A 17,534-nucleotide genomic window follows, 5' to 3' on the forward strand; every position below is an offset into this window, starting at 1 on the left:
CATTGTCATATAGCACATGCCCAAATTGTAATTTTCTAACAAAAATTAACACTTTTTAAAACTATGAGTTAATTATTTTATCAACTGTCTGTCAGAGGCAAATGTCCTACCTTTTGTCACATTGTGCCTTACAGTGGGTTTTGCTACGTCCATGCCTGTTTTTCAGACTGGGTTATAAGTTCCTTGAGGTAAAAATGGGTGTGTATTTGTTTTACCCTGGAGTGCCCTGCTCAAAGCTTTGCAGATAGTTAGATGTTGAATAGATGCAGGTTGGGTTGAATTAAGTACTATGTTACTTCTGTTGAATCAGTTTCCGAGCAGAATTATTTCCTATTCTCTTTCCTTTTGTGCTTGATCTTATGGTGCCCTTCCCTGTCACATCTCTCCAGTGTACAATAAAAGAAACATCCCTAACTATACTACCTTGTAGTCTTCCCCACTGAATGTCATCCTGTTTATGTAATTAGCAAGTTATCAATGTGGCAAGGACATTTAAATTTATATGTCTTGTAGAGCAGAGGTCCCCAACCCCTGCTCTAGAACCGGGCCGCACAGCAGGAGGTGAGCGAGTGAAACTTCATCTGTATCTACAGCCACTCCCCGTTGCTCACATTACCGCCTGAGCTCCGCCTCCTGTCAGATCAAGGGCAGCATTAGATTCTCATAGGAGCATGAACCCTACTGTGAACTGCGCATGTGAGGGATGTAGGTTGCGCACTCCTTAGGAGAATCTACTGCCTGATGATCGGAGGTGGAGCTGAGTCGGTGATGCTAGCGCTGGGGAGTGGCAAATACAGATTATCATTAACAGAGAGGTTTGACTGCACAGAGACCATAATTAATCGATTGCTTGCAGACGCATATCAAAACACTCTCAGTGAGTGGCAAGTGAGAACAGGCTCAGGGCTCCCACTGGTTATGCATTATGGTGAGTTGTATAATTATTTCATTATATATTACAATGTAATAATAATAGAAATAAAGTACACAATAGATGTAATGTGCTTGAATTATCCCGAAACCATCCCCCTTCAAACCCCAGTCTGTGGAAAAATTGTCTTCCACGAAACTGGCCTCTGGTACCAAAAAGATTGGGGACCGCTGTTCTAGAGGACTCTGCCACGTACTCGTAAGGCTTATATGATAAGAATTGGTGCTCTCTCTTTTTCAACAAAGAGGAACTTTTCAAACTTTGATAGAATCACTCATTTTTTTCTCATGCAAGTAACTTAGTTTTTAATGAATTTACTGCTTTTCTCAATAAAGTTGCTTATTTATAAAAAAATGTGTAATAAGGCATAATTGAATTTTGTTTAATAGCTAACAACAAACTTCAGAATGTGTAAAAATAAGGAGGCAATATAATCTAGATATTAGCCATAGTAATTATTTGAAAAAGGGTCTTTTTTTTTTTTATAGAAGGTATTCTTAATTTAGCAGTCATCAAAATTACTGGGCTAATAAGTTTCATATTCAGGGATGATTGTTTTCATTGCACAGAAGACAGTTTACAAAGGCACCAATGCGACAATTCACTGAAAAGAAAAATGAAGAATGAGTATGACTCCATCCATAAATGCTGTTTGCCGAGCATGAGATAGTTCCCTAAGCCAGTCTATACGTGGTCCTGATATTTGTCTCCTTTGATAGTTTGCTTTCTTGTATGTAATGATGGACTCTGTTAATGTATATTAATTTGTACTGCTTCTGTTTCGAAATAATTGCAGTTGTTTTAAAATGCTTATAAGACGAAATATCAGACATTAGCAGCATTTATTTTGGGTTTTAGTATTGGCTCTTATGATTTAAACACAATAATTTTTATTTGAGTCCCTTCTTAGCAATAAAATATGGGCTGATGGAATATGATTATGTAAATATCCTTTTTTTCCAACATCTTTATTGGAGTATAATTGCTTTACAGTGGTGTGTTAGTTTCTGCTTTGTAACAAAGTGAATCAGCTATACATATACATATATCCCCATATCTCTTCCCTCTTGCATCTCCCCCCCTCCCACCCTCCCTATCCCACCCCTCTAGGTGGTCACAAAGCACCGAGCTGATCTCCCTGTGCTGTGCGACTGCTTCTCACTAGCTATCTGTTTTACGTTTGGTAGTGTATATATGTCGATGCCACTCTCTCACGTTGTCCCAGCTTACCCTTCCCTCTCCCTGTATCCTCAAGTCCATTTTCTGGTAGGTCTGCATCTTTATTCCCGTCTTGCCCCTAGGTTCTTGATGACCTTTTTTTGTTGTTGTTGTTAGATTCCATATATATGTGTTAGCATACGGTATTTGCTTTTCCCTTTCTGACTTACTTCACTCTCTATGACAGTCTCTAGGTCCATCCACCTCACTACAAATAACTCAGTTTCATTCCTTTTTATGGCTGAGTAATATTCCATTGAATATATGTGCCACATCTTCTTTATCCATTCATCTGCTGATGGACACTTAGGTTGTTTCCATGTACTGGCTATTGTAAATAGAGCTGCAGTGAATATTTTGGTACATGACTCTTTTTGAATTATGGTTTTCTCAGGGTATATGCCAGGTAGTGGGATTGCTGGGTCGTATGGTAGTTCTATTTGTAGTTTTTTAAGGAACCTCCATACTGTTCTCCATAGTGGCTGTATCAATTTACATTCCCACCAACAGTGCAAGAGTGTTCCCTTTTCTCCACACCCTCTCCAGCATTTATTGTTTGTAGATTTTTTGATGATGGTCATTCTGACGAGTGTGAGATGACATCTCATTGTAGTTTTGATTTGCATTTCTCTAATGATTAATGATGTTGAGCATTCTTTCATGTGTCTGTTGGCAATCTGGATATCTTCTTTGGAGAAATGTCTATTTAGGTCTTCGGCCCATTTTTAGATTGGGTTGTTTGTTTTTTTGGTATTGAGCTGCATGAGCTGCTTGTAAATTTTGGAGATTAATCCCTTGTCAGTTAATTCATTTGCAAATATTTTCTCTCATTCTGAGGGTTGTCTTTTGGTCTTGTTATGGTTTCCTTTGCTGTGTAAAAGCTTTTAAGTTTCATTAGGTCCCATTTGTTTATTTTTGTTTTTATTTACATTTCTCTAGGAGGTGGGTCTAAAAGGATCTTGCTGTGATTTATGTCATAGAGTGTTCTGCCTATGTTTTCCTCTAAGAGTTTGATGGTGTCTGGCCTTACATTTACGTCTTTAATCCATTTTGAGTTTATTTTTGTGTATGGTGTTAGGGAGTCTTCTAATTTCATTCTTTAACATGTAGCTGTCCAGTTTTCCCAACACCACTTATTGAAGAGGCTGTCTTTTCTCCACTGTGTATTCTTGCCTACTTTATCAAAGATAAGGTGACCGTATGTGAATGGGTTTATCTCTGGGCTTTCTATCCTGTTCCATTGATCTATATTTCTGTTTCTGTGCCAGTACCATAGTGTCTTGATTACTGTAGCTTTGTAGTATAGTCTGAAGTCAGGGAGCCTGATTTCTCCAGCTCCGGTTATCTTTCTCAAGATTGCTTTGGCTCTTCGGGGTCTTTTGTGTTTCCATACAAATTGTGAAATTTTTTGTTCTACTTCTGTGAGAAATACCATTGGTAATTTGATAGTGATTGCATTGAATCTGTAGATTGCTTTGGGTAGTAGAGTCATTTTCACAATGTTGATTCTTCCAATCCAAGAACATGGTATATCTCTCCATCTATTTGTATCATCTTTAATTTGTTCATCAGTGTCTTATAATTTTCTGCATATAGGTCTTTTGTCTCCTTAGGTAGGTTTATTCCTAGATATTTTATTCTTTTTGTTGCAATGGTAAATGGGAGTGTTTTCTTAACTCCACTTTCAGATTTTTCATCATTAGTGTAGAGGAATGCAAGAGATTTCTGTGCATTAATTTTGTATCCTGCTACTTTACCTGATTCATTGATTAGCTCTAGTAGTTTTCTGGTAGCATCGTTAGGATTCTCTATGTATAGTATCATGTCATCTGCGAACAGTGACAGCTTTACTTCTTCTTTTCCGATTTGGATTCCTTTTATTTCTTTTTCTTCTCTGATTGCCATGGCTAAAACTTCCAAAACTGTGTTGAATAATAGTGGTAACAGTGGGCAACCTTGTCTTTTTCCTGATCTTAGTGGAAATGGTTTCAGTTTTTCACCATTGAGGACGATGTTGGCTGTCGGTTTGTCATATATGGCCTTTATTATGTTGAGGAAAGTTCCCTCTATGCCTACTTTCTGCAGGGTTTTTATCATAAATGCATGTTGAATTTTGTGTAAAGCTTTCTCTGCATCTATTGAGATGATCATATGGTTTTTCTCCTTCCATTTGTTAATACGGTGTTCCACATTGATTGATTTGCGTATATTGAAGAATCCTTGCATTCCTGGGATAAACCCCACTTGATCATAATGTATGATCCTTTGAATGTGCTGTTGGATTCTGTTTGCCAGTATTTTGTTGAGGATTTTTGCATCTATGTTCATCAGTGATATTGGCCTGTAGTTTTCTGTCTTTGTGACATCTCTCTGTCTGGTTTTGGTATCAGGGTGATGGTGGCCTCGTAGAATGAGTTTGGGAGTGTTCCTCCCTCTGCTATATTTTGGAAGAGTTTGAGAAGGATAGGTATTAGCTCTTCTCTAAATGTTTGATAGAATTCGCCTGTGAAGCGAATTTGGTCCTGGGCTTTTGTTTGTTGGAAGATTTTTAATCACAGTTTCAATTTCAGTGCTTGTGATTGGTCTGTTCATAAGTATCCTTTGTCAGTAAAACAAAAATTTGAAGCTTATAAGATTGTTTTGCACTCGATATTCCTCATACAGACTGTACTTTGAAAATTAAAGTTTTATTTGTTAGTGATTTACATATATCTTCATGCTTACTCATGAAATTCAGGTACTTGTTTTAAAATTCAGAATTATTTAAATCCACATCTCTTTGGTATAATTAATTAAAATCTAAGCACAAATTTCTTTCCCTATTTTAGTATATTCTGTATGTGAATATATTCTGTGTGAGTATAATTTGGATAAAATTAATAAATGACCTTAATGAAAATGACATTGGCAGATATGGTTCTGAGACAGCGTAGTGTGTTTGTGTATATATAAGAATACTGTTCAGTCATAAACAAAGGAGGAAATCCTGCTGTTTGTGACAATGTGGATGCAGCTGGGGGGCATTATGTTAAATGAAGTAAGTCACACAGAGAAAGACAAATACTGTGTGATCTTACTTATATGTGGAATTTAGAAAACCAAACTCATAGATAAAGAGAACAGATTGGTGGTTGCCAGAGGTGGTGTGTGTGTGTGTGTGTGTGTGTACGCGCGCATAGTAGGTGAAGGTGCTTAAAAGGTACAAACTTCCTGTTAGAATATAAATAAGTTCTGGGGATGTAATATACAGCATGGTGACTGTGGTTAACAATATTGTATTGTACGTTGGAATGCTGATAAAAGAGTAGATCTTAAACGCTCTTATCAGAAGGAAAAATAATTGTAGCTGTGTGAGGTGATGTTTGTTAACTAAGCTTATTGTGATGATCTTTTTGCAGTATATGCAATACATATATAAATCATTACCTTGTACACCTAAAACTAATACAGTATTGTATGTCAATTATATCTCAATAAAACTGGGAAAAACATAGAGTTCTAGAAACTCCAAAAGGTAGGTCCTTCAAACGTTAAAGAACAGGAGCTTTTTAAACTTCAAGCTTTATCTGCAGCAGTCAGTATTTCTCATGCCTGCGATTGATATGTAGGCGGCAAAAATCGGAAAGGCTTTATTCCCATCTTGCCCCTAGGTTCTTCATGACCTTTTTTTTTTTTTTCTTAGACTCCATATATATGTGTTAGTGTACGGTATTTGCTTTTCTCTTTCTGACTTACTTCACTCTGTATGACAGACTCTAGATCCATCCATCTCACTACAAATAAGTCAATTTCGTTTCTTTTTATTACTGAGTAATATTCCATTGTATATATGTGTCCCACCTTCTTTATCCATTCATCTGTCAATGGACACCTAGGTTGCTTCCATGTCCTGGCTATTATAAGTAGAGCTGCAATGAACATTTTGGTTCATGACTCTATTTGAACTAGAGAATAGACTTGAGGACAAGGGGAGGGGAAGGATAAGCTGTGACAAAGTGAGAGAGTGGCATGGACATATATACACTACCAAACGTAAAATAGATAGCTAGTGGGAAGCAGCCGCATAGCACAGGGAGATCAGCTCGGTGCTTTGTGACCACCTAGAGGGGCGGGATAGGGAGGGTGGGAGGGAGGGAGTCGCAAGAGGGAAGAGATATGGGAACATATGTATATGTATAGCTGATTCACTTTGTTATAAAGCAGAAACTAACACACCATTGTAAAGCAATTATACTCCAATAAAGGTGTTAAAAAAAAAGAAAATTAATGACATCCATATGAAATATAAATATATAAACATATTTAAAAACCCAGTTAATTTTTGGAACATCCTAAAAAAAAAAAAAATCGGAAAGGCTGACCAAGTAAACGACAAGGAGAGTGAAGCAGCTGCTGTTCTAGTCAAGCAGAACACGCCCTCACTTTACCTTTAAAAATGTAGTGAAAGCAAGATTAGATGAGCCAACAAAACATTCCATAAGCCCTTAGTTTTTAATTTTTATTCACTTTTTGGACAAAGCCATAAATCATGCTGATTATTTCAAGTTATACTGATGGAAAAGACCTGGTTACCTGACTTATTTTTATAATGAATTTTATTAGTGTCATATAAACAACGTAATGCCACATTACTCGAGTTAAGATTTCATTCCACCCCTTCATTAGCACTAACAGTAAAAAATGGGAGTAGAAAATTCATGATCTTGTGCCAGGCCCAGATTTCTAAAGTTACTAATGAACTGGAATGGCTAAGCTGGTGTGGACGCTTGTTTTAAGTTTGTCAGTCTAAACTAGGTCTTGTATGCAGTGGATTCTTTTTAGCTCTATCTATAAACAACATAGTTTGCTTTTTAAAAAAATCATAAAGGAAAAGCACCATGGTGTGCCAAAGGCCAACAAACAAAAACCCACCTATCCAGTGTCTACAGAGGAGGAAAAGTTTATATGAGAGCAAAACTCTGTGTGAAAAACTTTTTATATGGGACAGTAGTTCTGTGCCAAAGCTTAGAAAATGAAATTCCCTCGACCTTGCCAAACTATAATTATCCCTGTATTATCCTATTTTTGTATTAAATATTTTGTTTCCTTAGATTTATAAATTAGGAGAACTTTGACTAGATCTTAGTTGTTTTGTGTGTGTGAATAAGTTGGTTGAAATTGTTTTACCTCTCATACTAAATATAAGAAAGTAGTGTTCCTTGCTAAATAGATGAAAGCAGTTATTTTACCACTTTAAGATTTTAGGAAAGTTTAAAGAGAAAATGTTACTTTATGTGTTTTTTATCTTCTATAAAAAAAAATAACACTTACTGACTCTATGTTGGTGCCAAAATACAGACATCAAAATGAAATCTATGGCTTTGTAAATAATGATTTATAAATCTGAGTTATAAAAATGGAATTGTTTCCGCTAATTTGGCCTTCATTTCCAAAACTCCGTCCCCTTAATTTCTGTTTAGTTTTGCTTGGCAATGACTCCTGAACTGTGATTTTTGTTTCGTTGTCTCTAGAGAGCATGTTTAGGAATTAATGACTGTAAATAGGTACATAAAAGGGTTCTAATCTGTCTTGAGCGTTAACATTTTTAGGTGTCAGGCTTGCTTAAAGTAGGGTACATGCTTTATTTTTTAACAGAATAATAATATAACATCAAGTTTACTCTTTGTAAAAGCAGTAGGTCTTTATAGATTTTTTTCTTTAAATAGGTCAAGGTGTAGTTTTCCATTCCATAATAGTTCAAGTAATTGTACTAAGTTTCTGATTCAAGAAAAACACCCATTTAGAACACAGCCAAGAATCTGGAATTTAGAAAAATTATCTTTGGAAGAGCAGCCCTGTTCATGCACCTGTAGGAAAAAAAAAAATCCCATAGATCCTTAAAAGCCTATTTATTCTAATTTTGGATACCAGTGTTACCCCATGTTTGTTTTGTTTTCCAGCTCTAAAAGTAGTTTTAAAGCAGCAAATTAGGAAGGGAATGGTTGAGTCATGGCCAGAGGCATCTGGAAGCCGCTGAATATGACAGGGGAACCTTCATCACAGGTTGGAAGTAATTCCTCAGAAGGACCAAAGTCCCTACGTATACATTTTATAGGAATAATCCTTTATAAACATTTTTCCTAAACTTACAGCATGTGACAAATTTACCATGCTGACTCGTAGGATGAGGCAGTAAAGTGAATGTGAATTTCTTTCTGGCCCATTTAACTCTCTCTCAGTCTGGGTCTAATGCCAACCACCTAAGTTGTTGAAAAGTTGAATATTTGTTCATTTGGAGAAGAAATGCAAAGTCCACAAAACATTTCCTGTTCTCAGCCATCTGATATTTAATTAGGGTGGCAAGGATATAAATAATGAAAATCAAAAAAGCTATGTGTGAAGTTCCAGGTATGCATTAGTCAATAGGGACCTGAGAGGAGGACTCTTAGCATGTTGGACAGTGAAGAGCCTTCTGTTAGAGAGATGGCCTGAGTTAAGTCTTAAAGGAGACATGGACTTAGCCAGGCAGAGGAGGTGGAGAACCCTGCTCCAGGCAGCAAAATTAGCACTGACAGTCAGTGAGAACCAACGAAACAACCAACAAAACAGGGTTTATTTGAGTAGTACCCTAAGTCTTGAGGAGCTTCTGGTGAAGTGTGTCAGAGCAGGGGTCAGCAAACTCTTTCTGTAAAGGGCCAAATAGTAAATATTTTAGACTGTGCAAATCTTATGGACCATATGATCTGATGCAGTGGCTCCATAGATAGTATGTAATGAGTGGGCATGGCTGTCTGTGTTCTATGATGACAGTTTCAAAAATTGTCATGTTGGATTGACCCTAAGGCTCCAGCTTGCCAGACCGCTGGTGTAGAGGTTGTGTAAGCACCACAACCCTCTACTGCTTTGAGTAATTTTCTTGTTGCTTTTGTTAATACCTTCATAAGATTGGTCTGAATGGCATAGTGTAGATAGAATTAAGGAAAACTTTTATATACTTCCCCTTTAAAACTTTTTTTTTCCTTGTGTTTTAAATATTGTAGTTTTACTGTGTGTTTTAGTATCTGATATTTGCTTTCCATTCTGGAGATTCTAACATTTATTAGCATACTTACATATAGTAATTGCTCACAGTGTCTCATTACCTTCATATCTTTTGTTCTGTTTTCTTTTTGTTTCTTAAGTTTGTGTCACACTGAAAGTGTCACAGTAGAAGAGTAGCAGAAAACACATTGACTATCCAAGGGTCATAGACATAGGCTTTTCAAAGCAATAACATTGGAGCTCGCCCTTGAGGGATAAGTATAATTTTGCCAAGCAGTGAAAAAAAGAAACGATATTTTGGGCATGAGAAATAGCATCAGCAGAAATAAAAAGTCGTGAAAGGCAGTGCAGTACTCAGTGAACATAGTCCAGAACATCAGAAAACCTGGAGGGTATAGATCTATCCTCTGTTTTCAAGTATCTTAATTGACCGTCTTAGTTGTTTGGGTTTTTCCTGCAGCCTGTGGAATGTTCTTGCCCTTCTGCAGAGTCTGTTTTCCCTCTCACAGCCAAAATGATTGCTTTTAAATGTAAATCAGATGGTATCACACCTCTGGTCAAAGACTTTCCTGCTCAAAAAATAAAATAAGAACTCCTTGCCATCTCCTAAAAGATCCTCCATGACCTGACCCCTTACTCCCCTGTATGAACTCATTTTCTCCCATGTTTCCTGCTCTACCTCCACGGGCCTCCTTGAGATCTCTCAGGTGTACCCGGCACACTGCCGGCTCATAGATCCTCTGGAGCACTCTTCTCAAGGATGTCTCCCTTATTTTATCCGGGTTTCAGTTCCAATCTCACTTCATCAGACGAGCCTTCTGTGAACACCCAATCTAAGTAGAAGCTTCTTCCGTGAAACTCTCTGGCCTCTTATCTTGTCTCTTTCTTGATAGAAAATCTCTTAAAAACATAACTCTGATGTCACTGTGGAAGTGGGACTGCACAATAGTTGAAGACCTTGGCTGAGGAATTAGGAGAAAAATGTAACACAGAGCAAATTCTGGATATTCCAGGCCAGAAATACTTTAAAATAATTAATAGAAGTTTTGCACCTTCTTTACCAGTTCTTCATTCCTCTTTTAATTTTGCCTTCTTAGAACAGCTCCCAAAGCATGTCAAAATGAGAAAGTCTATCTTTAGGTGAGAAACATCAAATTTCTAAGGTTAAATTTTATGTCTATGTGGCCTCTATAGGAAAATGTAAAAAGAACTTTCCCTTTTTATTAGCCTCTGTATAATTTTAGGTCATTATTCATATAGAATGTAATTTTCTATTGTGAATAGAATTAGTACATAATTTAATTAAATTTACTTTGAGTTTACGCTTTTCCAAAACCAGCTATAAAGTCAGTATGACTCTTATAATCCATGAAGAGTCTAAGATTCATGAGAGATATCCATTAGCACCTTTTCAAATTTGAAGGTCAAGAGAAAATGCCAGTAGAGTTATTACTATATTATCGTGAGGTTCTTTATGACAGCTAAAACACTAAGAAAAGTACAACTAAATTGTATGTAATAAGGATTTATTAGCTAGATACACATCTCTCTGAGATAAAAATACTCCAGATCCAGGAAAGGATACATCAAAAAACTATTTTATATCAACTGAGCTGTTATATGTTCCATACGAGGCTCCCTGACTTTTTCTGGGGCACAGGATAAGTTGTGAGAGTTCTGTAGGGAGAAGTGAATAAACACAGGAGTATTCGTAGTGATTCCTGGTTAATAGCTTAGCCAACATTTTCCGTCCCCTCCCCTCCCCTCCCCTCCCCTCCCCTCCCTCCCTCCCCCTCCCCTCCCCTCTCCCCCTCCTTGCCCTGTGTCTTGTGGGATCTTAGTTCCATGACCAGGGATTGAACCCAGGCCCTCAGCCGTGAGAGCGCAGAGTACTAACCACTGGACCACCAGGGAATTCCCAAACTCTTTCCTTTTTTAATCTTTATTTCTATTCACATATCAAACAGTGAACCATGATAGGGAAATGTTTGAGGGAGAATATGTCAGCAGTGTATCACTGAGCATGAACTGGTCACTTTTTTCCAATTTTATTGCCTAAATTACATAATTATGCCTAAAGAAAAGTACTCTGGTCATTTTAGTTGTACGCAAATGTTGCTCTGATGGCCTATTTAACTCTCTCAGGTGAGATTTAGTGTGCTGGGTCACCTGGATTTTATATTTGGCATGCACTTTATTCAAAATATGGGACATAACTTAGCATTATAAGAAATTGTATTACTTATGATGGTACAGGTTGTAGTAATAAAACAAATCTCCAAGAGCAATGAAGGAAACAACTTAAAAAAAAACATGATTAATCTAAATGATTTGATGTTTTGTTCTTTATAGACAATGATACTTCCAGTAGTATGGAGGAGTAAATACTCTGAAAAGTCATCCTACTGCAAAACAATTAGAGAAGAGAAAAAATAGGGCAGATTTTTCAGGTCCTTCCACCATTCCTAGTTGTTCCCTTCCCATGCACACTAAAATATCAAGAGGTCATAATTGGAATTACCCTGGGAACAATGTCAGTATTAGACTAGGGCTGACTGAGATCAAGAAACAAATAGAATTGTTAAAAATAAGAAGTATAATTGACTCAATGGATAAACTACAATGTCAAAACTGAAAAAAAGACACAGAAATTCATAAAAATAGCAAGAAAAAGATATCACTTACAAAGGAAATACCAATAGAGACATCCAACTTCTCAGTATCAACAATGGCAGCTGGAAGACAGTGGGATAGTATTTTCAAAATGCTGAGAGAACATGTCAACATAAAGTTGTGTTATCACTCACTATAATTCTGTGAAATAGCTTCCGAAAATATGAGCAAAACTCAGGACATTTTTGAGTGAACAAAAACCAAGAACCTAAAGTAAAGGACTTCCTAAAGTATTTAACTAAATGATTCTGACATATTAATACTTGAGGAAGTAATAGAATGATCCCAAAAGGATGATCTGAAATCTAAAAAGGAATGATGACCAAAGAAGTTGGTGAGCATTACATAAATTTACACACACATTTTCTTCTTGAGATACTACTACTAATATTTAATTTGTAGGATTTTTATATAATGACAGAACTGAAATGTTGGACTATCAAAACATTTAAGTTTAGAGAGGATATTGGGAATTAGTTTCCTAAGGTCCTTATGTTATATCTCTACGACACTGTTAATTATGCTTGGTAAAAATTCAAGAGTAACTACTAAAAGAATAGAAGTACAGTAAATCATTTCCAAACCCAGTAGAATGGAAAAAAGTGTGTAAGACAAGAAGCAAACAAAAAAGTATAGGCATCTTTTTTTTTCTATGTGTTTTTTTAACATCAGAAATGATAACAAGTAGGTAAGAAAGGCAGAACAAATGGAAAGCCAAAAGTAAGATGATAAAAATAATGCCACATATCACTAGTTATAATAAATGTAAATGAATGTGATAAGCTGCATTCTGGCCAACCTCCAAGTTTTCCTGTCTGCCCCACCCAAGGGTGCATGCTAATCCAACCTCCAGAAAAGGACTTGACTAGCTGAAATCTTGGTTTTAGCCTGTGAGACCCTGTGCAGAGCACCCAGCTAAAATGTGCTAGATTCTTGACCCACAAAAACTGTGAGATAATAAATTTGTGTTGTTTTGAGCCACTAAGTTTGCAGTAATTTGTTATTCAGCAACAGAACACTAATACATTGGACTAAGCATGAAAGCCAAACGATGGAGATTGTTAGTTTGATTTTAAAAGTGTAATTATATATGGTTTACAAGAGAAATACCTAAACATAAAAACATATAAAGATTAAAAGTAAAGGAATGATGACAAGTTTACCATGGAACTGTATCCATTTTATTTTAGATCATTCAGACTTAAGTACAGAAAATATAATTAGGTAGTGATAGAGTTTCACTACATATATTACATGTTATCAGGATTATATAACAATTATAAACTTATAGGCAGCTAAAAAAAGTAGCATGAAAATACATAAAGCAAAATTGATTTAAACGTAAAAAATGGAAAGTTCTCATACAGAGGGAGATTTTAGTATACCTTTGTCAATTATTTTCATGTCAGAAAAAACTAGTAAAGATAATGATGAATTCTGAAACATAATTCATAAGGTAAATGGAATAGAAAATATAGACCCTTGCATCAATAATTTAGAAAATAATCATTCTTTCAATATTTTCAAAACTGTAAAAATGTACCAAAAAAATGCCATAAAAGCAAGCCTCATCACAGTTCTGAAATTCCTATTATACAGCCCACATTTTCTGACCACTGCATTTAATTAGAAGTCAGTAATGTGAAAAAAATTGAAATTTAACATCTTTATAAATAACTCATGAATCAGGCAAATTATAATGGAAATTTAAAAAATAGTTAGAATTGTATGATAATGAAAATACTATAGATCAGAATTTATAGGATGCTGTAAAACTGGTACTTATAACCTTAAAAGAGAATAAAGGCATATATTAGACAAGAAACTAATTATGGATGTTCGTTTTCTTATGGTTCATATAAATTTAATATTTATTATGCCTACCTATATTAATTGCATTATTTTGCATATTTCAAATATTATAAAAATAAATACTGATACAATCTTTTTTTAATATTGAGTGGTCTTTCTAACTTGGCAATAATTACTGTGTTCTCTTCTAATAAGTGTTCTTTTGCAGATGATATATGAAAAATTAAGATGACCAGTGTTGAAACAGAGATGACCAGTGCTGTTGAAACAGTGTAGTAAACAACATTTAAGCTGCTCTTAATCATGTTTTTATTTTATATCTCATCATTGAAATTCCTAATTACAATCTGATATTTAGCAATGACTAGATATTTGCAATATATTAAGGACAAGGAGCTATCGTTCTTAAAATTTCTCTTTAGATAACATCTAATCCAAAGGATAGTGTTTGTAAGTTCTTACTTAAAAGAAAGCTTTCACTGAAAACTTCATTATCACTTGATAATAAAGCAAATAAAATAATATAATTACTAAGTTGTGACAGTCAGTTGTCCCATGTCTCTTAGTTCTGATGACTTGAACTGGTAATGGTTTCACTTGAGGGAGGCTATTGCCAAGTTGGTGGGTGGTGTAATAGGATGTCCTTGTCTGCTTCCCAAGCCTGTACAAGTACTTACTTCACTTTGGTATAAAGTCAGTGCCCTGTGCTAAAGAAAATACAAGTTCATTATTGGGCATATTATAATTCAGAATAGACTGACATTGCTGCAGTTACATTTTCCTAAATAACTGAATTTGTCAGTATTGAATTTTATTGTGAAAAGGGCATCATGTCATTTATTTTACATGACATTATGGCTTCTAGTAAGATTGACTGATTTATAATTTATTCTAATTTACTGTAGTGCATAATTGCTTAAACTTATTGAACAGGCATCAAATGTTTCACAGGGGATGTTTCCCCTCTTTTCTCTTTCAATAATCTGAATGATTTACCTTCATAGAACTGCCTATTTTCCCCCATAAAAAGCAATATATCTAGTGTCCATTAAAGTCCCAAGGTCAGATATTCAGAGAATTCATAAATAACCTTATCTGAAATCATCACAGTGTGAGAAAAGCTCAGTAATAAAAATTCAGAGCTGCTACTTCCTTAATAAGTCGTCCGCAGCTCCGAAGGCTGCACTTGACCTCATCAGAATTCTCCCCAGTGCACAGTCCTCAACCTTGCCTTTTCCACTTCCATAGTAACCTTTCTAACCAAGTTCACTTGTATTCATTTGCATTTTTAATGAATTATTTGCTTCAATGCCTTCTTTTGAGTGGTGTCATATGTTTACTACCCTCATTATAAATTCTGAATGCCTTCGTAATTTAAATGCTATAGTAAAGCTTTTGAAAACATCATCAGTGTGAATTATTTTTAGATATTTTGAAACATATTAATACATATTACTGATATTTCATAGCCCTACGTTTTTTTCCTCTGAGAATTATTAAAGAGTATTAAATCTTTTCATTTCACATATTTTTACTTGGAGCAGAAATAAAACACATTCAAGTAAATGTATTATTATAATTTTTAAAATAGTTCACTAAAGAGTTTAGGCTGAGCAAAAGTTTTCAGAAAAATCTACAGAAACAAATATGGACATAGGGAAAAAATAATAAAGTTGAGTTTAATAGCTCATTTCCCAGTGCTTTGATTACATCATATGCTTTTGTTTGGGAACTTACGATGTAAGTTGATTTTAAGCTGTGTTATATATAAGTTGAATGTTGTTTCTAGAAGTAAAAACACAACAGTCATACCAAAAGTAAAGTAAAAGAAAATTTGACAAACAATATTTTGAGCATCGTCATCTATTTAAAATTAGGCTAATGGTAAAATGATAGAAATCTCAGACCATATTTAATAAAGCTTTCTTAGGAAGCCTCTCTTCTCAGTGCCTGACAGATGATTCTCTTGGCTCATTTCATGTTTAGGCTTATCCTCCCTTTTATTTATTTTTAGAGGTTAAATCTACTAAAGTGATTTCTCTGATTATTTATGGAAGTTCTTAATAGGGAAGCAGAGATGAGAGCAAACCAGGTCAAATTGATCATTGATTAGGTTGTTTTAACAGGCTATTATCAAATGGCCAAGGCTAATAAAATCACTCATTTAGATCAGTTGCTGAATTCATTGTAATGTTCTATGGTAAAATTAGGTGATTAGTTTTTCACCTTTGATTTTAATGTGATTCAGCTTATATTTGTTATTACCCATGTGCAAACTTGACATAAATGAAAGTATTAACACACAAACTTGACATAATGAAAGTCTTGCTTTAGGCCTAAAACCATGAAAATATGGTAGGTGCAATGGGCAATTCTCAGTGACCAAAGGAGATAGCAAGAGAGAAATAAGCAAATGGGATAAAGGAAAGCATATAATAGCACCAGCCTCATTCCATTCATTGATTCAGCAAACATTCCAGATATTGGGCACATATCAGTGAAGGAAGTAAAAATCTCTACTCTCATGAAGGTTCAGTCATTTCTTCTGATTATTTTGGTTCCCACAGCTGAGCCTTGAGACCTCTACTCCTAAAAGCTTGACTCTGTTTTCCTGATTGTTTCAAAAATTTATCAGACAATACTTAACTTCCCTCTTTTCCTCGTTCCATTTACCTCTCCCGTACCCACTTATGAGGATATCTTAGCCAAGTGAGATATCAGAACTATTTAAGAACAGGTAGAACAATGATTGATCAGTCAAAAAGGGTTCTGGCTGTAAAGAACCAACTACTCTACTAATCCAGAGCTTGGCAAGATCTAGCAATGGCTGGTGGCTTCCTAGGTGCTCCCAGATTTAATCCCCTTTCTTCTAATCAGTGGAGTCTGACTCCCATTCCCTGTTCTGTTTCGGACAGTGGTCCAGGTTCCTGGCAGAGTCCATCTCTCCAGTCCCAGTTCTAGCATGATTGCCTGCCCGCCTTACACCTGTCCTCAGGTAAGGACTGAGGAGTCTCGTAATCCATAAACTGTCTGCAGACACTTGAGTTCAAAATACTGAATGAAACTTACAGTTCTTAATTTTTCATTTCTATTTTTGTGTTTATATATATCATTATACTGAAAGGGATTTGAAGACCTAAGTGAGAAATTTTGGCCACTAAATGAGTTTATACAGGGTGAAGGTGGGTGATGCTGACATAAGGTGTGTAGATTAAATTTTGAAATGTATTTGTAGTGTGAATGGCCAGACATAAAATCTGGACAAAAAAATGCCATCATTTACTGCACATAGGACTTGTTAGAATCGTTTCCCTTTCTATAGGGTGCAGGACCTAAGTACGTAGTCTCCCACACTTAGGGAAATAGCTTACGGGGAGAATTGAAAGTTTCTCTGGGAAATCTTGCTTTGACTCAAGCCCTGATGAAATCCATTCCATGGACTTTTCCTCATTCCCTTTAAAAACTGAACCCTACAAAAATGTAAACTTCCACTGTGCCGAATGGGGGATGTATTTTTTAACTGATATAATTAGCCTCTTCAGGCAGATAGAGCAATGAAAAATACAGACTCGTTGTCTCTTTTATTCATTTGACAAATATTTATTGAAAGTAATCCCACACTGCAAGGACTCAACAGTCTTCTAAGAGGGACATATACATGGGCAGATAATTCTAATACAGCATGGTAGGTGGAAAAATTGGTTGGATACAAGAAGAAAGCTCCTAATAGGACTAGAGTGAGCTTCAGAGAAAGCTTCCTGGAAGAGGGGACATCTGAATTTCATCTTAAAGATGTCTAGAAATTAGGGAAAAGTTGAGGGTGGAGAAAAAGTGGTTGGGAGAGAATTGTGTACTTCTTTTCAGAGGTAACAGAATGTGT

The 17,534-nt window shown here is 35.6% G+C and overlaps 1 protein-coding gene across 7 annotated transcripts in view; it reads left to right on the plus strand.

Annotated features, from left to right (window-relative positions):
- The window catches only part of KLF12 (KLF transcription factor 12), a 448,013-nt gene that overhangs the window by 257,105 nt on the left and 173,374 nt on the right, over nucleotides 1-17,534 (plus strand). Inside the window, exon 4 of one of the 7 annotated variants that reach the window (XM_067713502.1) lies at nucleotides 16,570-16,649. The exons of the other annotated variants lie outside the window; for them this stretch is intronic. Coding sequence (XP_067569603.1) covers nucleotides 16,617-16,649 — 33 coding nt within the window. The 5' untranslated portion in view covers nucleotides 16,570-16,616. The remainder of the gene's footprint in view (nucleotides 1-16,569; nucleotides 16,650-17,534) is intronic. 7 annotated transcript variants of the gene reach the window in all.

Source organism: Pseudorca crassidens, chromosome 18 (assembly GCF_039906515.1).
Source record: "Pseudorca crassidens isolate mPseCra1 chromosome 18, mPseCra1.hap1, whole genome shotgun sequence".
In the NCBI taxonomy this organism is placed as follows: Eukaryota; Metazoa; Chordata; class Mammalia; order Artiodactyla; family Delphinidae; genus Pseudorca; species Pseudorca crassidens.